Here is a 22,414-nt window from a genome sequence, read left to right as displayed (position 1 = left end):
GCCTATATAACAGATTGCTAATTTTTTTTCTTGCAGGTTTGTTCTGTGGATGAGATGAATCATGAGTTTCAAGCTCTTGCCCTAGAATCTCGGGGAATGGGAGAGGTAATTATTTATAGAGTGCAGAAAATGCAGTTGGTTTAGAAATTTTGATATGATTTAAAAAGTCATAAATGGTATGACATTTATTTAGTAAAGAGCTTTTCTTAAGACCAAGTTGATTTTTCAGGCAACTGAAGACTTCTGTTCAAGGTGAAGATTAACTGACTAGCCTGCAAGAGTACTAGGATGATGTGTGAATGGATCTCCTGTGTTATTATGTCAGGCTTCCTAGATGCCTGATAAAGGTGGAGAAACTATGATTTCTTTGAAGTTTAGTGCAATTCTAGGAAATGAGGCATATTTTCAGTGCCACTGTATTTAAGCTAGTGACACAATTACTACCTGAAAAGCCAAGAAGATTGGGATATGTGAAGGGTTTTCGTTCCAGAAAAAGAGCAGAGACATGTGATAACTTACTATACCTTTAGTGCTGCTACTTAAAAGAAGACCTTAACCATGATGAATGATGCTATTGTGTAATAAAGTTAAGCAGAAGAAGGGTTTTTTCTTTTAAGTCTGCCTTTGAAGGAGCTGAAATGTTTAGAAAGTAATCCACATGTGTTAAGGGTTGCTCGTCATGGCAGGACGTAATGAGATAAATACACATCAAATGAAGATTTCAGTACTGATCCGGTTGTCTTGCAGGGCATTTGATAAAGCTTTTTGATAATCAAATCAGTAACAATATTTCACCTTAATTTTCTTAAAATAAGTATAGGATTGTAATCTTTAGGGAATGCATAATTTGTTGATGAAAAACTAATGTCATATTTTAGTTGCTGAACATATCTAGACTGACATGTTACTTGAACTATTCTCATATTTTGTTTTCTAACTTTTCATGAAGTATTTAACCAGTCAGTTGTCGTTACAGCAAATTTTGCCTCATCCAGGGTCCCATATTGACTCGAACTATCTCCCATTTGAAATAGCAATAACAGAGTTAGCCCTGTTCTGAGTAGCCGCTCTAGATATGCTTTTCCCCTCTCCAGAAATAAAAGAATTCTTTTGAAAGGCAAAGGTGCTAGTGAGATATCTACCATAGTACCAGCAATGTGATAGAGTGAGTAGGTAAGATTCAGTTTGGAGTTTGTTCTCTTGCTACCCACAAAGTATTCTGAAAGATTGGCAGTAGTGAAGGTGAAGGATAGCACAAATGCCTGATGATTTAATTGAGCAAATCTTCTGGTTTTAGGTTACCTCAGATTGAAGGAGATGTTTCTGCACTGTTTATAATTTTATTTGTGCCTTTTCCTGGTATTTTGCAGATCTGTGAAGATGTTTAAAACAAAGCGGAGTTCTAGTTCAGTAGAATGGTATCAGAACTTGAATATGACATATTGTGACCCTGCACTTAATAGGTTGTCTTTCATTTCAACAGTGTCCTCCAAGTATCTTGATTTAATACAGGTTCAGATAGCTGGGTTGATTTACTCAATTTTCTTAATGTACTGCAAGATAATAATGAAGTTATGGAACAGATTCCATGGCAGTTACGACCTTCTTTCTAGTTATTTTATAGCCCTTCACAATATTAAAGGAAATAGCCTCATAAATACCCACGTAAAAAAGAATTGGTAGTTGTACATTCTTAGGTTCTGTCTTCTGCCTACTTTGAAAGGTTTGAAAGGGAGGCGATTTCAAGTGATACACTTTTAGCTATTGGATGGTCATTTTCTTCCTCAATTTCTGTCCAGATAAAGTTTTCTCTGAACTGAACTTCATTTCTTGTTCATAATTCTAATCCTTCTTGGTCTCTGTTTTTGTTTTTATTGGAATTCAATACTTCCAGACATTAAAAGGCTATTAAGTCTTATTTTTCACATTATTATTAAAGCCAAGACTGTATCTGACTGCTCAAGCCAGTATCTCTTCCATGTGCTAATGTGAAGGAAAATAGTATGGAATCTGTTTTCATGGTATCGTAAAAGGTACTGGAAATAAAATGTAATAGAAATCCTTTAGCTAAACTGTCCATCTGAGCTGTGTTCAGGTTGACCTTGGTATAAATCGATATTGTGAATATGAATGTGTAATATGAGCCAGATGTACTCTTTTCTTGATCTGTTTCTGTCTTGCAATTCTTTGCTAATTTATTCTGTAAAGAAACAGATCAAAGTTTTATTAGCAAGAGATCTGCTGTATCGCAAGCATCTTTCTCAAAGGTCTGAAATTTTAGCTGTTACATCGGTTAAACACAGATGATGCTTCTAGCTCTAACTTCCAAAAGCTATCATGACCGTTAAGGTCAGGATAATATTCTGAGGAAATGCTGATGAAGGCTGTTGCTCCTCTTCTCTAGGCATCTGCTGTTTGTTGTTGTCAGAGCCAGCATAATGGGCTTCGGGTTGACCTACTTCAGGCATACATAAAATTAATTGCCAAACAGAATGTAAAACTAAATCTTTTAATAATGCCCACTCTTACAGAAACCTGAAAAGGAGGATCAAAGCATATACAAATTTCACTTTAGGGATATGGTGTCCACTTCCAGTGTCAGAACTTCATAGGAATGGCTTCTGATATTTAAAAAAAAAAAAAAAAAATCCTTAATTCACAATCCAGTATTCAAGACTATGCAGTTACTTATCGGAGAGCCAATTAAGAGGCGGTTTTAGCATAACTGTTTATTATCTGTACTTAGAAGGGTTTGTTCTAGCAGAGATGTAACAGGAACTGGTGCTGATATTGAAGGCAACATTTTTCGTGTTCTATTGGAAGAGTATAGTAGGAGAGATGGCAATTTTTTCCATTATTTTGAATCAAGATTGGATGTATTTTTGTAACATCTCTTTTCAACTACAAATTATTGGATTAAATGCAGAGAATACTGAACAAAAGGTGTATTACTTAAGGTAAAGCAAGATGATCACAGTTATTTTTAATATTAGTTTGTGAAGCCTTGGGATCTTGATTCTGTCTTTTTCAGTAGAACTGACCAAATGAGTTGTTCTTATCTGTGAACACACTTGTTCTGTTTTTCCCAAAAGTAATTTTTTTTTTTGAGTTCCGCAAGGTAGTTGACAACTCTTAGGGCTATTCATTTATATGGCAAACCAGTAGCTAGATCATATCCTTAAAAAGAGGTAGATGCCATACCTATCAGCTGTCAAAAAAAGGTCCAGATGACCCTGGTAGCCATCCAGGAGATTCAAATCTGCAAACTTAGAAAAATTCAGTCTCTTCATATATTTAAGGGACTTCTTGATTGTGTGAAACTTAACCCAAAAATACTTTTCCTGCGAAGCTGTTTGATCTTAAATTGCATACAGTTTAAATTTAGCCTCTTGAGGTACAGATGATCCATTATATCATATTAAAGATACTTTTTGTGTACCTGAGTGCATAATATCTTAGGCAGCTGAATAGATCTGTTTGGAATTTGAGAGTAAGCAATTTTAAAACACAATTTTCATTATACTTTTGCCTGGGAGAATTATTACAGCTTTCTAACAGCAGACAGTCTGCTGACAGAAATCCTGCAAATGAGTTTTGGAATAAAAAGCAGAATTGGGGTGTATTCTAATTAAGTTTGCTTATTGCCCTTATGACTGTATTATCTGAACACCTGTCGAATAATGGGATTTAAAAATTGTGGTCCAATTTCAGGTAAACATACTGGAAGGTACATGTTAATTTTATGACCAAAGATACTACTTCATCTCTTTTGCTCTGACCTTCACATTTGCATTTCTCATAGCTCTAATCTTAGCTAGAAACATCTTTGAACTTTGTTAGAGCATGTTTAAAATAAAATGTGATTCTTTTTCCCTTTCTCAAAACCGAAGTTTCATAGATGTCATGAAATGCTTGCTTTTTTTCTACCACTAGCCTGCAAAATTAAAATAAGCAGTAGTCCAAACTCAGTGCAGTGTAAAGCTAGAAAGAATTACTAGATTGTCTAGGTTGAGCTGATATTTATAACCTATTGCTTTTTGGTTGAATTGCAATTGTATGACTCCATGGATGGATTTCTAAATTCTGATGGCTAACCACATCCAATTCTTAAATTTATAGAAAACTTTAAATTACCTGATGTTCCCTGAATATGTTTGACACCTGGTGGTGATTCTCACGTGTATTAAGAGAGTGGATGTGTCTGTCAGCATGTGTCATAATACTGTAATACTGTTGCAAGCATAGTACTCTCCTCTAAATAGTTTTATTGAGCTTTGGCTTTTTATTTTCCCTCATCCTGGCTGTTTATTTTTCCTCATTTTGCGGTAATGAAATTTTGCTGTAAGAAACACAGGATTTTAAGTATGTAGTTAACTAGTTACAAATACTTCATTTCTGATAAGCCTTCTGGGAAACAGAAAACTTGAATTGTCAATCCTGAAATTATAGAAGAGGAGCTCCCTTGAGCTATTTTCTTTCATTGTTAGTGTTGACTGCTAATGGCAATCTTTTTCTTAAGCCTTTATCACAAACTGTTGCAATGCAAGATTAAGCAATATCTATTAAAAATACTGTGAGTCTTGTTAGTGGTTTCATCAGGTCTCTTATTATAAAGCAGCTGTGAGGTTGAGAACAATTTTGTTAGTCATTTCAAGTAACAGGAGAATGAGAACTCCAGAATGTATGCTGTTACTGTCTACAAACTTGAGAAAACAATGCTTTATCAGATTACATTTTTTCTATATGCACAAAATCTAAAATGTTAAATAAAATGTTGCATTTTGCAAAGTACAATAGGTTAGGGTGCTGTCTTCAAAGCTTTTCCCTATTTTTTTGGAAGTTAGTGTTTTCATTGTAGATTCAGTTGATGGGTCCTGTATAGCGCATAACATCCAACCTGAGAATACAATGTTTCAATTATATATCCAAGAAAAAATGTGATATGCAGAGTTTGGTTATACTGCTGTTGATGTTAAAAGTTAAAAAAATAAAAGTAGCAAAGTAGAAGAATAAGAATGCTGACTACAGAGGGGTTTTTTTGTTTGTGTGATATGTCTGCAATGTCATGGTAAACCTTTTGCTCTTGAATACAGTGCAAGTAGCAATTCTGATACTGATCTCTCTTTTTTTCTTTAAAAGTAGTAACAAGAAAATCATACAGCTGAATGAATTGTTTGGCACATGGAACTCAAATGTGAAGGTCACTGATTTGTAATGAGCATATCCATAGTGGTCTTCTGTTTCTGGTTATCGTGACAGTATTGGTTAAAGGCCAAGTTTTTGAGCCAAAATATAAAGAAGGCAGTTTCACATTTAGAGATGATAACTTTTCTGAGAGAATTGACTTGGTTTGATACAGGGATAATTTGATTAGCTTTCTTAGCTGCTTCTATTTTCTGCATCTGTTCTGATAACTTCAGAATTTCAGTCTTGTAGGGGTCATTTTGAGCAGTTACTTCATGCAGCATCAGTTTCAGTAGCAGAACTTGACTTCTGAGTTTTTTGATTTATTACTTAACTATAATGTTCTTCCTTATGTACAGCTGATTATTAATAGTGTTTCTAAAATAAATTACTCATATCCTCTTAATTGCATTGTTGTTTTTTGCCATTTATATGCACATTTTAAACAAAGTAATTTTCTCTTTTAAATAGCTTTTACCTGCCAAAAAGTTTTGGGAACCTGATGATTCAGCAAAAGATGGGCAAAAAGGCATATTCCTTGGTGATGAGTGGCGAGAGACTGCATGGGGAACTCCTCGTAAGTGATTGTTGAACAAATCATTCCTGCTCACAAAACTTTTTTTCAAAATAAAATACTGTTATAAATGTTAGTGTTATAAATTTGTATTAAATTTTGGTTTCCTTTCATTTTAATTCTGAAAATGTATACTTCCACTGATTGTTTTATGCCAGTAACACTTCTTGAAACTGGGGTTTAGAATTTTTTTTATTCAATTTTGGTATTATTGAATATTGCCTCTGTAATGAAATGTGAAAGCATTACAAGTTTTATTCAAAAAGTACAATAAGTAGTGTGTGTGTGTATATAATTTTTTTTTTTTTTTTGACAGACCATTCTATGTCGCAACCTATTATGGTACAGAGAAAGCCTGGACAGGGTTTTCATGGAAACAGTGAAGTAAATGCTGTATTGTCTCCACGATCAGAAAGTGGTGGCCTTGGAGTGAGCATGGTAGAATATGTGTTAAGTTCCTCTCCAGCTGATAAATTGGATTCCCGGTTTAGGAAAGGAGCTTTTGTAAGTAATATAGTGGGTTAAGCTTGCATATTTACCTACTACAGCCTTACTGTTTTACATGCTTATATTTTGACTTCACTTGTCCATTTTTCTTGCTTACCTTTTCCCTTTAGCTAAGGAAGCGTGCAGTTGCTATCTGCCTTCCTTCCTTGGTTGGAAGGGCCTAATGTGAAGAGATCAGAGGGAAGTGGTTTGGGAATCTTGAGTAAATAGCTGTCTTAAAAACAATACTTAGCTAATACCTTTAAATCAAGGTAGGAGAAAGAGTGGAAATCATTTAAGTAAAAGTGTATGATGGCCTTTATTCTAGGTCTTCCTTTTCTGTTGTTCTAATGGGGGGGGTTGTACTGGATATTTTAACTGTATAAAATAAAATTAATTTGAGGTGTTACTGCTTTAACAGCACCGCTATAGTTAAGGTTGAGTTAGCTCTTCCATTATAAATCCTGGCATTCCCTTTCACCTTTTGGCAGTTATTAATTGCATGTGGTTGAAACTTGATGACCAAGTTACCCACCAAATGCAATTTCTTTTGAAAACAAAATGCTGTATTGTTTACGTGCACTTTAGTGTAGAATTAGGTCACCTTGTGGTGTTCCTATTGTGTTCTGTTCAATATTCAGAATCAAACAGATTCTTTTTCCTCAGGGCACTAGAGATGCTGAAACAGATGGACCTGAGAAAGGAGATCAGAAAGGCAAGGCTTCTCCATTTGAGGAGGACAAAAACAGAGATCTTAAACAAGGAGATGATGAGGATGTTACTAAAATAAATGGCAGAGGTTTGCCAAATGGAATGGATGCCGATTGCAAAGATTTTAAGTAAGCTTTTAACTGTTTCTCAAGAAGACAAGCATGTCTCTTAAGGCATTATTACAGTTCTGGTTTGTGTGTCAGCTTTAAACATTATTCAGCTGTAGATTGAGTCTTCCTACCTCACGTCTCCCTTTCCCACTGTGCCACATGTTTCCTAAGATGTCATTAGCGTGTGTGTTACTTTTCATGAGACAAATTCATCTTAATATAGTAGTTCTTCAAAGTAAATGATCACCTGCAAAATGGGGTGAATTAAAAGAGGAATGAAAGCTTTCACCCTTATAATTATAAACTAAATTCCTTTCTCTCTGCTTCTTTTTAATACTTCAACTCTTGCATCTGACTCTTGTTGTAGGGAATTAGTCCTACGGAATTTTAATCTACCATCTAACTTTACTAGTGGGTAGTGTACCCTAACACAATTATTTCTCCAAAAAGTCTTTGTAGAAACTAGTTATTTGATTAAGGAGAAATGATCTGTTTCCCTATTCACACAGTTAACTGTCATCTATTCACAGTGTAGAATGGTGTTGTGGTTTGGTTGTTTTCTTTGAAAAAATTTGGACCAACCTTGAGATTTTGACCTGTGAACTTGTGTATGACAGCACAGCCAGCCTGTGTTTTCCTAATACTAAACTGGATTTTAAATTGGTTATTTTTAAAGGACTGTTCTTTCTGTTTTTTAAATGACTATGTGATGCGTTTATAACTGTCATACAGAAAAATTAACAAAATCAGAAAATGAGTGTGCTGCTCATAAATTGATATTAATGTGATGAACGTAACTGAATAGCTGTGGTTTCATTAGTTTATGATTGAGCCACTATATTAAAATGCATGTTTGAATCCCATACATAAGTATTTCCTACCCTTTTAAAAAATGTAATTACCTAAGGCTAAGGAGGGATTCTTCAGGTCTATTTTTCAAGACATGTTATTGAAAAGAATATAATACTAAGCTTATTACAGAGCTTAAAATAATTAGTTCCTTTCGGGTGCATGCTACAATATGCAAAATAAATGCAGTTAATTTCAATATTGCTTGTTGAAAATGCAGAATACTTTTTTGTCCTGCTTTTCTTTACCAGAAACTTTCAATTTTAAAACAATTGCTTGCTAAAGTATTTTTTGTATTATTTAAAGAGAGTAATTATTAAAACTTTACAAGTGCAAAAAAAGCATCCAAAGCCAGTAAACCTCTCAAAAAGCAAGGCCATCTAACTTAAATGGCCCATATGAAGTGGTGTTATAAAGCCCTCCAAACAGAGGTTTATAATTGAAGTATTGACACAACTTTAACTATAGCAACAGAACAGCACCAATATAAGAAGCAATATATATTAGGTAAACATAGCTATTAAAAAGTAAAGTTTGTCCTGTCCTTCTCCATGTATTTTATTGTACGTACTTACAGGTGTTTGTTTTCTTTTTTTTTCTTTTTTTCCTAAAATGTGTACTGAAATAACTGCCTTTTTGTTCTTGACTTTAAATACTGTGTATCACGGGGGACAAATAAGGAATGTTTAATGGCTTTAACATCTGAATAATACTTTGAGCAAGGTTTGGTTTCTAGCTAGGATTCTTAGATTATAGCATAGATGACTGTTACAAAGTTGTTCTTTACTAAATTCAAAAAAATAGTGTAACTGTTTTACGTTGAATTTTTTTTCAAAGTAATGGAGCATACTGTATTGTTTACTGAATTTGCTAGAAGACTGCTTTCTAACTATACTGTCTTTAGAGTTGATATTAGAAAATACATATGTACTAGCAGATTTCTCCACATTATTCTTATGCTTCATTCAGTAAAAGAGAATTCAGCTCTGGAGTTCTGTAGGAGGAGAACAGGTAGTATTTAGGCTGTGTCTATCCTAGAATAAATAGCACAGTACACTAATCTGGCAGTGTACTCCTGGTATAGACCCTTTAATTCTGCAAAATCAAAAGTAATTTAGGTTTTTAGCATAGTAAATAATTTCCAGCTGAATACATTTGTCTTATTCCCTGTCAAAAGAAATCAACACCTACCTCTTACTCTATCCTAAAGATTTTCCTCTGAAAAAGCAGGCTATATTTATTCTTAGAGAAGCTGAGATAGAGTTGATGGGATTATATTAGGAATACTTTTTTCCTGAGTTGTCATGTGGTGTAGTCTACTAAACAAGCTGGGTAGAAAATGAAATACTTTAGTCAACTGCTAAATGAGACAGTTATTAGTCCATTTTAGTTAGAGGTGTGAGTTTTGTTTTGTTTGCTTTTGAAATTTGAAAGATATTCATTATATTTTGTTTTTCTTTTCCAGTTAAAGTATGTGTTGTCTCTTTTCCTCTCCTTTTATATGCGATCTGCTTAGCTATTTTCTTTTTTTCTAGTTTTACTCAATACATTTTATAAGAATTCATGTCATTCCCAAAATGCAATAAAGAGCCTTCACAAAAGTTACAGGTAACCACGGTTAACTCCATTTCATTCAGAATAGCCTGAAAGATTTTTTTTTTTTTCTTCCTTACAGTGACTCTATAGTCTAAAGTGAGTGTGTGGTTGGTTAGTTGTTTTTTGCTTTTTTTTGTTTTGTTTTGTTTTTTTAGTGCTTTGAAACAAAATGTGTCCTTTATCTTGAGCAGTCAATGCATTCTGGTTAAAATTACTAAAATCGGTCTCTCTTGTTTGCATTTGTAAAGTCTCTCAGTTCAGAGGTTCTTTTTAAATAGGAATACTGTATGCTGTCCATAGATTGCTTTACTTAAAAGGCTGTAAGAGTCTGTCTTGAATTTCTTCTGTACAGTCGTACCCCTGGAAGTCGACAAGCCTCCCCAACAGAAGTAGCTGAGCGCTTGGGTCCCAATCCTAGCACCACAGAGGGATTAGGTCCACTTCCCAATCCTACAACCCACAAGCCTCTGGTAGAAGAATTTTCAAACCCAGAAAATCAGAATCTGGATGCCATGGAACAAGTTGGTCTTGATTCTCTACAATTTGATTATCCTGGCAATCAGGTACAAATGGACTCTTCAGGAGCTGCTGTAGGACTCTTTGACTACAATTCTCAACAGCAGGTTAGTCCTGGACCTGAAAACATGCCAGATTGGTCCTTTAAGTTGTGCGTTTTCCTCTCTGATAATTAGTCACTTAAGCATATAATTCTTAATGTATTTCATTTTATTAAATGTCTGTGACTTAGTCAAAGGCAAATAAATTTGTATATAAACTTAGAATATTGGTGTGTAATTTTCCAGGTGAGTAATTTTTTTAGATAGAAACCTGGTTTAAAATCTCTTTCTGTAAGTAAATCCCAGTAAAATATAACCCTGACTTGAGAATTTAAATGCTTCCTTTTTTTTCTACTAGCTTTTCCAGAGGACTAATGCTCTGACTGTTCAACAGTTAACAGCAGCCCAGCAGCAGCAATATGCACTGGCTGCAGCTCAGCAGCCACACATAGGTGAGGTTTTTGTAAAATATGGTAGGTATTGATGACAAAAGTTATGTGTTGCTTTGGTATACTGACTTCAGTTTTGCCGTTTATTCTAATTCAAATAGGTATTCTAAGGATGGCTGAATAAAACTGTTCTGTCTTTAGAGAATGTTAAATGTTTTCAGATTGATATTCTTTTGTGTAATTTTTTGCCTACTTTGAGCTGTTGTATGCGAAGAAATGAAAATTACTTTTGCTTATGTAGCACTGTTGATGGGAGAGAAGCTTTTGATGGGAGAAAAACTAAAAAAGCTTTTCTGCTGTGGAAAGTAGAAACAGCTTTATCTACAAATAACAGAAATATGTGATTCTGTTATATTGCACAATTTAATATTTATGATAATCCAGTTAAACCCATTGTATAGTAAGAATTGTAAGTCAAAGCTTTATTGTTTGGATTAAGGAATTGCTTCTTAATTGTTAACAGTATCTTTTAAACAGAGCTCATTACTCCTGGGGATACCCTACCCAGTGATGGAATTATTCTTTAGCAAGAATTTTTGCTGTTCTAAGTAGTCCAGTGAATGAATTAAGTGCATAAAGTTCTTGATGCTCAACACAGAGACTACATTTCAGTAACAGTGGAATCAGTTTTCTCCAGAACTGAGGCAGCAGCCACTATAGGGAGGCTGTGTATTTTTGGAGGGGTTGGAAGGTACACGGTAGCAGTTACTCATTTAGGGAAGGGAGCTCCTCAAATTCTGGCACCTTAGGGCAGATATAAAGATTCCTGCTCCTGTCACTCTCCACCAGACTTGATTTTCAGCACTTGGCTGCTGAGGTGTGTGCATCTGTGTACTTTGGCTGTGAGGAAAGAAAGTTGTCAGGATGACAGGAAGAAATAGAAAGCAGAATCTCAAAAGGGGCCTGTCTTGTCTTCTCCTATGATAAGGTGAAGGTTAAGTTTCCCTGTCAGCTTCTTTAGCTAGATTCTATCTGCCCTATTCAGACAGGGATCAGCAGCCTGTAGCTTGGGTGTTAAAAGTGATACAGAGGCAGCTCTTCAGTGTTAGATAGCTGACTAATACAGGTTTAGAGCTGGGAGCGTGGCGACTGAGGCATTTGTGTGAGACCGCAGTCCTGTCTTGCAGCTTTCTTTGACTTCCAGACTGCAAAGCAGCCCCTACCTTGTGGGGTTGGGTTGGTTGGTTTGTTTTTAAAGTTGATTGAGCTAGTCAGCTGCATCTTGCCTCTTTGAAATGCAGTATCTTCTATATGCATGTTAATAGAAATTTAGTGAGAAACTTCTTATCGGAAGGGGGAACATAGTTTATGCTGTGCTTGCTTAAATAGTTGGTGACCTCAGTGTTGTAGAAAGTGCATCAGCCTGACTATAAGGAAAACTGTCTGGGCAGCAATGCTTTGTTTCACGACTCTGTGTTTCGCCAGTTGTCTTTTCTCATTACAGACATTGTATCAAGTTCAGATGCTTGAAAGTGAGATTCACATCTTGTAACTGGCTGTTTAAAAGCCAAGTATCTGGTTTAAACTGTTTGGTGTGGGGTTTTTTTTTTTTTAATTGTCATTGGAAACAAATTTGTATCTCTAGCAGGTGATTCATCCTATTTGCACATAAGATACTAGATGATTTGTTTGATACAAACTTAGTTGTAGGACTAGTATAATTTGTAGGTGGCTATAGTTGGATGAGGTAAACCCCACTTTGAGCAATCAGTTTTACATAAGGGTGGATAGAACATACATGGTAAAAATGGACTTGGAGTCTGTAGGCCAGCAACTCAAAGCTATTAGGCTTTGGGAGCAGGAGGAAGGGGTTGGTGAGAAGAGAGGGAAGTGCCGATTTCTGTAATCCTATCGCTGCTCTTAGTTCCACAGTATAAGCATTTCTTGTTTAACAGATATGCTTTGTGATCTGGTTGATTTTAGTATGATACTGCTTGCTAAGTATGTTAGCTATAATTGAACTCTTTGTTTATTAATATAGCAGGCGTATTCTCAGCAGGCTTGGCTCCAGCTGCTTTTGTGCCAAACCCATACATTATCAGTGCTGCTCCTCCAGGTACTGACCCGTATACTGCAGCTGGATTAGCTGCAGCAGCCACCCTAGCAGGTAAATAAACACTGTCTAGTGTTTATCACAATTTTACTGACTAGAATTAGAAAAAAGCTGAAATCCATCCTGTTCGTTCTCTGTAAATATGTTTCTAGGAAGGAGGGACTTGTAGGCAAATTAATATTTGCAGTTTTGAAATTTTTTTGATGTAAAGCCTAAAGGAGTGCTGATCTTGTTATATATGCATTCTGAATATTTCTTTCCTCAAGAATTTTACATGAAGCAACCAGTTTTCTTCTGTTCTAAAAAGTTTTTCCGTATTAAGGTTGGGTCTGATGTTAGGAATATTATTTTCAAACAAGGCAAGCTAGCAACAGAGAAGCCCCAAACCCATGAGAATCTTTTTATAAAGTAAAAAAATATTGCTGTAAAACAACAATACTTGAGTATTCAAGTCCCAGCTTAGTATTCAGAGCTGTGCTTAATATTTTGAAAAAAGTTAGATTTCTAGTTGGTTGTTTTACAGGATAGACAGTAGAAATAATTAAAAGGTATGTATACACAATACATGATGTGTACAATACAATGTTATACAGAACTCAGTCTTCTAGGGGTTGTTTTTATCAATAAGCTGAATGAGATAAGTGTACAAGATTAAGCCCATTCTGAAGAGTGTGACCTAGTAGGAAGGGGAGGCTGAAGGAGTAGTTCTATTTATATGCAGAGGAAGTATACAAAATGGAGGAATATTAGTAGACCAAAGTTTCAGCATTTAACTATGAGGAGGATGGATTTGCTTCATTCTGTGATTTTTCTGAAGTGATCTTTTTCCAAGAGTGGAAATTGACTTTGAATGATATATAAGCTTTGGTTACTGACAGGACTTGCATAAGTTTTCCTTTATCACCTGAGTCTCCCAAAGATACTTATTTTTATATAAGAAAAGTATGGTTTGATAAAAGTGCTTTAAATTTCTTCATTCATGTTTGTGTATCTTTTTGTCTAGTATGAGAATTCCTGTATTTTTTAATACTGCATTCAGATTTGGTGTTCAGAAGATAGATCAATGAGGGATACTATAAACAATACAAGCAATTATTTTAACTAGCTGCAATAAATAGAATAAGAATGTTTTCTGGGTTTAGGTCCTGCTGTGGTTCCTCCTCAGTATTATGGTGTTCCATGGGGGGTGTATCCAGCCAATTTATTTCAGCAGCAAACTGCAGCAGCAAATACCACAGCAAATCAGCAAGCAGCATCACAAGCACAACAGGGACAGCAACCGGTATGTCCTTCATATAAAGGAGACGTGTGTTTAAAGTCTTACCTCTAAATTTTGTATATCAATGTATAAAGAAGATCAACATACAGAAAATTTTACATAACTTAAATGTTCTTGTGTTCTAACAAATGTAATAGGTGAATGTTAAAGAATTTACTGTTTGATTTCTTTTTATTTCTCAGTTTCCTTACATTACCAATTATTGTACTCTTTTAAAATTCCTTTATTGCATAGTAAATATCTGGCTTAATTTTATAATCCCAATTTTAAAAAAGTACATTAAACCAGTTTCTTGAATCTGCTTGCTGTGCTTTGTTTAAACCTGTCAAGCTAATTCTACCTGTACAGTTATTTAAAAATTAATGTAAAGCTGGAAACTAGCCTAAGAGGCTAACGTGATGATTGGGTAGTAATTTCAGGAAGTAATTTTTTTTAAAAGCATGAGAGAGAATTATTTTTCTGTACTTCTAATAATTAGTTGCGTTTAGCAATAACTTAGCAATATTACGCATATCTCCTTGTCTTTTTAAAAGTAGCAAAATAAATAACATGAAGTTGCTGTCAGTAAATTTGTTGCTTCATGGGAGAGGAGTACTGCCCTGAATAATTTTCTGTAACAGAATAGTTGTAGTACAACATCACCATCCAAATAAAGAGTAAGCAACAACTAGAACTTGTTGGAATTTTCTTTTCTCTAAATGATTTTTTTACATACTACTTCTCTGTTGTTACTCTAGATGCAATTTTTGAGCCACTGTATGATATTTCAGTATGAACGGATGGCCTTTTTCCAAAGGAAAAACCTACATTTTAAAATAATCTTACATTGGGCAGATGCTTGAAGAAACATTTTTGAATTTCTGAATTTTTTTTCACTAGAAATATATTTAACTTCAGTGCTATTTTCATGACTTCAACATATAGGAGGTGACTTTAAGTTACCATGAAGAAGTTCCAGAGTCACTCCATCGCGGTTTTACTGTTCCGGTGGAGCTTTCCCTCCTACTGATCTTGTTTATCAGTGAACTGTATTGATAACTGAATGTGTATCATCTTCTCTGTGTGTGATTTGTTTTTTTTTTTTTTTGCTTTGTCTTTAAAATTTATATCCAGTTGATTAAAAAAAAAAAAATCACATGTAAGATATTTTGTAGGGATATATTGTAAATTGTATTTTCCTGTTATTTCAGACCTGGAAAAAGTTACCTATACCAAGACAAATAGAGTAGTTGAAAGGATTTAGATTGCTCTTCAAGCCAATTGATTCCCAAAGATGTGCTACCAGAACATAAAACGAGCTTCTGTTGCATGGTGATGGAGTGTTAGGTGACTTTTTAAAGCCTAGTGGATGAATTTTTGCAGCATTGTTGGCAATGTAGTGTTAATTATTTAGACAAGTTATTACAAGTTGTGAAATATTCAGGCTTACATTCAGTTGGCTGAAAAGAAGTATAAACAAAACATTTGTCAGGGAAGGGCAAGTGTTTGGTTAATCTGGATGATGATGTATTTCTAAATTCATTTTTGCAGATTTTCTTCATTATTTTATACTCATTGACATTGAGGAAACATACATGAGATCTACTGTCCAGAGTAGGGCAGGTATTTTATCGTCACATTTGCTAGCAAACTAGTTTATGCCTGTTACTTTTTATATGTATATATACTTGAAACCAATAAGAAAAGAGTATTTGCAAAAATTAAATTTAGAGCTAAATGACATCAAATACATAAAGCGACTGTTTTAGACCTTTTGTAGTGTATAGTGGGTTTTCTTTCTCACCTTTTCTCAAAAGGATATCATATTGATCTTTTGTAGGTTCTACGTGCTGGAGCAACTCAACGCCCTCTTACTCCCAATCAGAGTCAGCAAGGGCAACAGGCAGAGTCACTTGCAGCAGCTGCAGCAGCAAATCCAGCTTTGGCTTTTGGTCAGGGTCTTGCTACAGGCATGCCAGGTATGTTATCATTGGATTAAGGGAACTAAAAATCACTTTTTTAAGTGATCGTTGTTATTAGATAACAAGCTAGCTATCAAAATCCTGCTACATTTATGGTGGACTGCTTAGAATTGAGTTCTATGGAGTTTTAAGTTGTTCAGTTGGGTTAAAATACTAGCATGAGGTTCTTCAAGCCCAAGAAACTATGCTAGCCTTTTTGATTTGTAGTATTTGCTTTGTATTTGTTGTTATAAATGTAAAATATCTGTGGTATTCCTTACACATACAGGATAATTTCATATGTAATGAAGCAACCACGTACCATCTTAAAAGATTGTAAGTTGTCTAAATTGTTATTCTGATGCAACAGGAAGTATTAATTTGTCTTTCTAAAGTATTTTATGCCTGTGGCATTTAATGATATTACTAAATCTAGAATTCAAAATACAAAATTAGGACATTTAAAAGGAAATTACTGCTTAATTACCGAAGATCGTGATGAGCTTTTAAGTACTCCAAAGCCTGAGATTCTTTTAGTGTGTAGGGCTTCTGACTTCTCTAGGGAATGGATAGTTCTTACAATGTTATTCTGAATCTCAGTATCTGTGTGTTATAAGCACACAGTGTGTTGAGTAGAAGGTCAGCATCATTTCTGAGTGTTTGGTATGCTTGAACAAGAACATCTTAAGCATATTTCTTGGCCCCTTCTCAGTATGAATGGTAAATTTTGCCTCTCTAATCTTAACGTAATTAAACTAAATAAAGTTGATGGTACCTGCAAATGGGTTTGTCTTGCACAGATTCTCTCCTCCCCTAGGTCCCAACCTATAGAAATCAGAGATAGTTTGTTACTGGATGCTCCAAGACTACATTCTGCGTTTTACCTCATGCGATCAGATTTTACACCTCTAGCTGCAGAACAGGCTGGTTCTTGTACTTTTCCTGTCTGATCTGTTTTATAATTGCAATTTTTATTTCTTTTCATGCAGCAGTAACTTCAGCTTTTAGAAACTTCCTCTTTCAGCTAAAATGAGGAATCACCAAAGTGCTGAAGCACTGGTTTCTCTAACATATCACCTTTCAAGTGATTTCTCTGTACCTTACCAAAGTAGCAGAGAAGGCCTTCAAGCACTGAGGCATGTCAAAGATGCTGTAGGCATCTTTGCAAAAGCCTCAAAGGGTGAGCTGTGTTCTGCTATGTTTTTTGTTTTGTTTCTAGCTACCTATCAGTTCTTGATTCGGACATGGAGCTTGAAGAGTGTGAAGTTGACTGTGTCTTGTAACAAGCCTGTGTCCCCTCCTGGGGCATAAAATAGTGTAGTCTGTCTTTAAATCGTCTGGGCAGGAGCATTACATAACTAATGATAAAAGGGGGGAGAGCTATAAACAAGTTTAATCTCTGTTCTCAGGTAGACCTTTATCCTAGGAAGTATGATCGTATTAGTGAGGTCCTGCAGAACTGCTTGTGGATAATTATGTACGTCTGTGAATACCTTCAAAACCACAAATCCAGAACTTCGAGCTAGGACTGTACGTGCAATGACACCTAATTTGTGGACCATTTCTCACTTACATTTTTTTTAAATGTGAGATGAACACTTTGCATGTACTTAGTCTGAAAAAACTGATTCTGTGAGATCGTGAGCCAGTGCCATTTTGGCTTCTGTGAGAATCTGTTCTAAATTTAGTAAGTACTAATTTCAAGCTAAAATGAATCTTCAAAGGAAGAAAGAGTGGATGTCTTACAAGGCAAGGCATAGGTCCAAGATGAGTTTCAAACTTCTGAGTATTCTATTTTGGAGAGAATATTTGTAGTTTGGCTGCAGCGCAAGCTCATAAATGAGTAAATTATTCACCTCTTCCATAATGTTTTCTTTTAAATGTATGTTTCAGCTGAGTGTTTTCCCCTGCAACAGCCTGCATGTTGAATGAAATTAATGAACTATCCCAACTATGGGATATTTTTATTTTATGAATTTGATAGTTCGAGTATTTCTGTATTAATTAGTTAGGGAGGTGGGTTTTTTTGTAGCACTTAAATGAGGCCTATATCTCATCTTGAATGCAAAGAGAAATTGTCCAGGTTACTTTTTTGGAGTGAGTCTATTTTCAGAAAGACTCTGGCTCTTCCTTAAAATCATCAAGAGTGAAATACATTTTGCATCTGAGTTATGTAGTTATGTTTTCATCCACTCCTAATTTAGCAAGTCATTCAGTTTCAAGAATTCTTAAAGAATTGGATAGGTTTTGGTTAAATGGATGTGCCAGGCAAAGTCAGAGGGTAGTCCCAATTTCATCATACTATGGTCAGTACTCATTCACTGCTACCAGTAAAGCTGTCCTCATCACAGGCAAGGGCTGGACTCAGTTGTGTCCTCCAAATTGACATATGTGCATATAGAAATCCTCATATGACCTCAGTTGTCTAAGGAGCCATTATGCCCAGTGGAGATATAGCTAGTGCAGTCACTGTACAGAGACTAAAGAGCCATTGGGCTTACCTTAAAACAGATGCCTAGTGGTTGGTCAGCTGAATTGCTCTGGCGGCTTCGTTGACTGTATTGACTAGCTCAGTTGCGACTTAGTTGTATTAAATTCAAACAGATCTAGCGGTAACATTAAGTACAGCAGTGCACCTAACATGCAGATGGACATGTGAATTGAATTGTCTGAATTAAATGTATAAAACATGAGAATCGACAGTCTCAATTTATTATCGTTGTGTTTTTTATTATTACCTAGAGGAATTAGAGGTGTGAGGTTGTACTGGGTTGTGCATTCCATGCCTCTAGGTAATATGAAATAGAAAACAAACTTAATTGTGGCAGACATACAGAGTGAATTACAGTATTGGCAAAATTACAGTGGTTATAGTGAGTAGAAATAATTATTTACTGCTAGAACAAGAAGTCCTGAATTTGATTTATGAAAGGACAAGTGCAAAGATAAGGCCATGTATATTATGGTCAGAACAAAAAGCTATGGCAGTTTGGTTTTCAGTGAGCTTGGGAAACTGAAATGAAGGTTGCAGCAGTTAGGGAGAGATGGAAGATTGAGAACTGAATACAATTTTCAAATTGTTATGCAAAGGAAAATAGTTGGATCTTGGGACTGTTGAGAAGGAAGAAGCTGTATATTGTCTACATAGGGAGAGAGGGCACTTCAGAGACTCACAGGTTATGTGAGAGATGTCAGGATGATGGTGTTACAGGGGACATAATGATTGAGTAGGCAGTAAGAAGTGTCACAGTTGTTAACTTAAATTTAATAGAAGTGACAAACTTTGACATATGTTTGGCTTAAAATTATGTCATCATCTAGGGAAGTTGCATAGAGGGAAGGGGAGTAGGAGATCTGGGCAGAACTGTGTTACTCCATATAAAAATGTGAGAAGAGTGTGAAGTATCCAGTGAAAGATGCTGAAGAAATTACTGTATGGATAAGAGGAGCACTAAGAACGGTCTGTAAGAGCCAAGAGAACAGACTTCCTTTCCTTCTCTCCTTCTTAAAGAGTATTGAAGGTTTGTGTGAAAAGAATCCAGAAAGTTTTCAAAGTGTGGGTTTTTGGAGACATTTGGAAATCATTTCAGCCAGCACAGTACTGGTAAACCAGATTGTTTATTTTCATATTCCCCACTGATCTTGAGACAGTAAATGTGGGTAAAGCAACTAAATTTTAGGAAAAAAATATAATTAGGATATGATTAGGAATCAAAGAGTATGCTTTATTTCTTATTCTCAGTGGGAAGACCACAGTAAGCCTGAATGTGAAGGCACTTAAATGAGGTTTGATAGGGGTTAATTTGAGCAAGAAATTGAATAGGCACAGGAGGAGAGAGGGAATTAGGGGAAAGATCATCTGGCAAGTCGCTATATCTTTGATAATAGACATTATTTCCCAACTTTCTCACTTCTGTCTGCTTCCCTTTCTGGGGTGGGAGGAAGCAGAATTTTCTAGGATATCGTATGAAGAAGAAAGGGAAAGCAGAACACTTAAATTTTGCTCTGAGGGCTGCTGTTCTTCGATTATTTAATCTGATTGGAGGTGATCTCTTTGAAATTGTATTTTTGGTGTCACAGCAAATGATTTTATACCTTACTTTGAGGTTCCAGATGTTCCAGATGCACTTAGCAAGGTCTCAGCAATTTAGCAAGTAGCCAAACATTGGTTTGTTTTAGTAGTTTGAGTAGAAAGCTGTTGGTCTGCTATTTCTTGTCGGAATATATCTGTTTCAAAGGTCATGAATATGCAAGCACTCTTCAGTTCTTATACATAACTTGGGCCTTCTGTAACTGGTGATATCTTGATGCTAATAACCGAGGTTATTATTACCAGACCTCTGCTCCTTTTAACACTACCATCCTGACACCTCTCTCTCCACTTAGGAACATAACCTGTAAGTCTCGTGCCCTCTCTCCCTATATAGAAAACTTACAGCTTCTTCCTTCTCAACATTCCCAAGATCTGACTATTTTTCTCTGCATACAGATTTGAAAATTGTATTAAGTTTTCAATCTTCCATCTTTTCATCTTTTATTCTTACTTATCTTAAACCAGCAGTTTGTGGGTAGTATCACAGACAAGATAGTAGCAAGTAAGTACCAGTAGAATTTGACATTTTGTAATCCAAAGAGCCAAGTGCAAATTGCTTCCATTTTTGACTCCTGAATTACACTATTCAGTTATTTTGTCTAATACCTTAATCTTAGTTTTTCCAATTAGTGCCAATCCCAGTAAATTATTGCAATGCTGTGTAAATTATATCTTTTTGATTTTTTCCCCCCAGTATTTGGCATTGAAAAATAGGCCTATTTACATTACATGGGCCTGAAGTTATATAAAATGTTGTGTATTGGTTTCAGATGAGCACAAGGGGTGCAAATATATGATCGTATTATAGCTATAGCATTATCCGTGTGTTTGAACATCTGAAGAGGGTAGTTGGACAGAGCAATTACTGGTAAGTATTAGCTGCTTCCCAGTTCTGAAAAAGTGGTTTTATAGGATACAGCGGTAACAAATGAAAGGACCAACAAGATGTAATCATTTGGATGAGCTATGAGTAACATTAGAGGTGATACAGGTGCTAGTAATTAAACATTGCTAATGTATATGGTATTTTAAAGAGTTTTCCTACTGTGTCACATAATCTTCTAATACTCTATTCTGTATTCTTTACAGAACTTCAGTAAAGCAGAGAGCAGTCAGCCTCACCTTTCCCTAGCTTGTGAAAGTAGCGGTCTTAGTGGTGAAGGTAGTGAAGCAGCACAGCACAGTTTATAGGTGGAACTGGCAGTGCCAGTTTCTTAATCAAGTCTATCATAAGACCCTTTTTTGGTTATTCTAACTAGCCAAACTTTCAGATGAACTTTATGTAGAAAGACTTTTTTTCCTATGGTGATGTTGGGAAGGAGAAGGTAGAAGCTGCTGGGATGCAAAATAAGTAGTGAGCAGTGAGAACAGATTTGGAATTATAGTAATGACAAGTTTTCATAAGCAAGACAAGTCCATTCATCTCCAGAACCTGGAACTGAACACAGGGTTCTAGATTTCCATCATTCCTCTCCAGTTTTTTCTTAGCATATAAGAGAATTCAGGCCTGCATCTCCAGCTTCTTTGCAGAGTACCATATCCACCAGGCTGTAGGCTGCTGGTGCTACCAGCTTTGTTTTTGATGCAAGATACCTGGGCAGAAGAGAGTTCACAGCTTGTAGTAGAAATTGAAAAGGAAAGAATATGACTTGGGAACCTGGTGATTAAGCCTGGAATTACAGCCCATGGCCTTTGTGTCCAGATTTATATCTGGATCAAAGAGAACTGGAGCAGTTTTGTCCTCTAGTGGACCTAGTGATGAACATACATGGAGACTGATGCAAAATCTTGATTTTAACATTTACTAAAATAGGTGTTTGTATGATTTTTGCAATTTTGGCTTTTTAAAAATAGCATTAGTATATATTTGAACATGGGAGGAACATTGAAATTATCTTGATTTTTTGTTTGTTATTTTGTTTGTGTTTTTTTGTATTTTAGCAGTAGTCAACCTAAACATTAGACAGTTTTATCTTTCTATTGACAGCTCCCTTTCTTAGGAAGGGAGCTGCTCTTCCATTTAAAGGTTCCAGCTCTTCTCTTCCATTTAGAGATTCTTATTCCAGTTCTCCCATGTCATTATAGCAGAGCCTTACAGTTACTTCTTTAGCTCTTTTCCTATATAAATACATTTTTGTTTTGCTCATTTTGTATCTTTTGCTCTTGTTCATTCATGTCTTGTGGCCTGTTTTACTTCCTACTGCTTGCTTTTCTTCCTTTTTCAGTTCCTCTTTCTCCCCCCAGTTCCAAGACATAACTGTCAAAATTGACTGAAATTATACTTGGATTACAATCTGTTTTCTGTGAAACTGCCTGGGACCGGATCATTTTTGTTCTGGTCTGAGTATTTCTATGTAGACTCAGAGCACTCCTTTCTTAATGTATTTTTGTAGATGGATTTTAAATGTAATTTAGCCAGAGAATGTGTGGAATTGTCAAACTTCCATTTAATTCAGCTCTTTAATTATATAGATTTCAACACTTATTCTCTTGTACTCCTTTGTATATGAAATAAATGTAAAATATTTTAAAT

The 22,414-nt window shown here is 35.4% G+C and overlaps 1 protein-coding gene across 12 annotated transcripts in view; it reads left to right on the top strand.

Annotated features, from left to right (window-relative positions):
- Positions 1–22,414, top strand: part of PUM2 (pumilio RNA binding family member 2) — a 71,915-nt gene that overhangs the window by 23,677 nt on the left and 25,824 nt on the right. For 8 of the 12 annotated variants that reach the window (XM_067294336.1, XM_067294333.1, XM_067294331.1 and 5 more), the window contains 9 exons: positions 37–105; positions 5,656–5,761; positions 6,075–6,262; positions 6,911–7,083; positions 9,863–10,133; positions 10,426–10,540; positions 12,498–12,623; positions 13,712–13,851; positions 15,668–15,806. In XM_067294336.1, the coding sequence (XP_067150437.1) occupies positions 37–105; positions 5,656–5,761; positions 6,075–6,262; positions 6,911–7,083; positions 9,863–10,133; positions 10,426–10,540; positions 12,498–12,623; positions 13,712–13,851; positions 15,668–15,806 (1,327 nt within the window). The remainder of the gene's footprint in view (positions 1–36; positions 106–5,655; positions 5,762–6,074; positions 6,263–6,910; positions 7,084–9,862; positions 10,134–10,425; positions 10,541–12,497; positions 12,624–13,711; positions 13,852–15,667; positions 15,807–22,414) is intronic. The other 4 variants (XM_067294337.1, XM_067294335.1, XM_067294334.1 and 1 more) reach the window with 1 other exon arrangement.

The sequence above is a fragment of the Apteryx mantelli genome, chromosome 3 (genome assembly GCF_036417845.1).
Source record: "Apteryx mantelli isolate bAptMan1 chromosome 3, bAptMan1.hap1, whole genome shotgun sequence".
NCBI lineage: Eukaryota > Metazoa > Chordata > Aves > Apterygiformes > Apterygidae > Apteryx > Apteryx mantelli.
The sequence above is the reverse complement of the archived record's forward strand: the minus strand, read 5'-3'. Positions and strand labels throughout refer to the sequence as shown.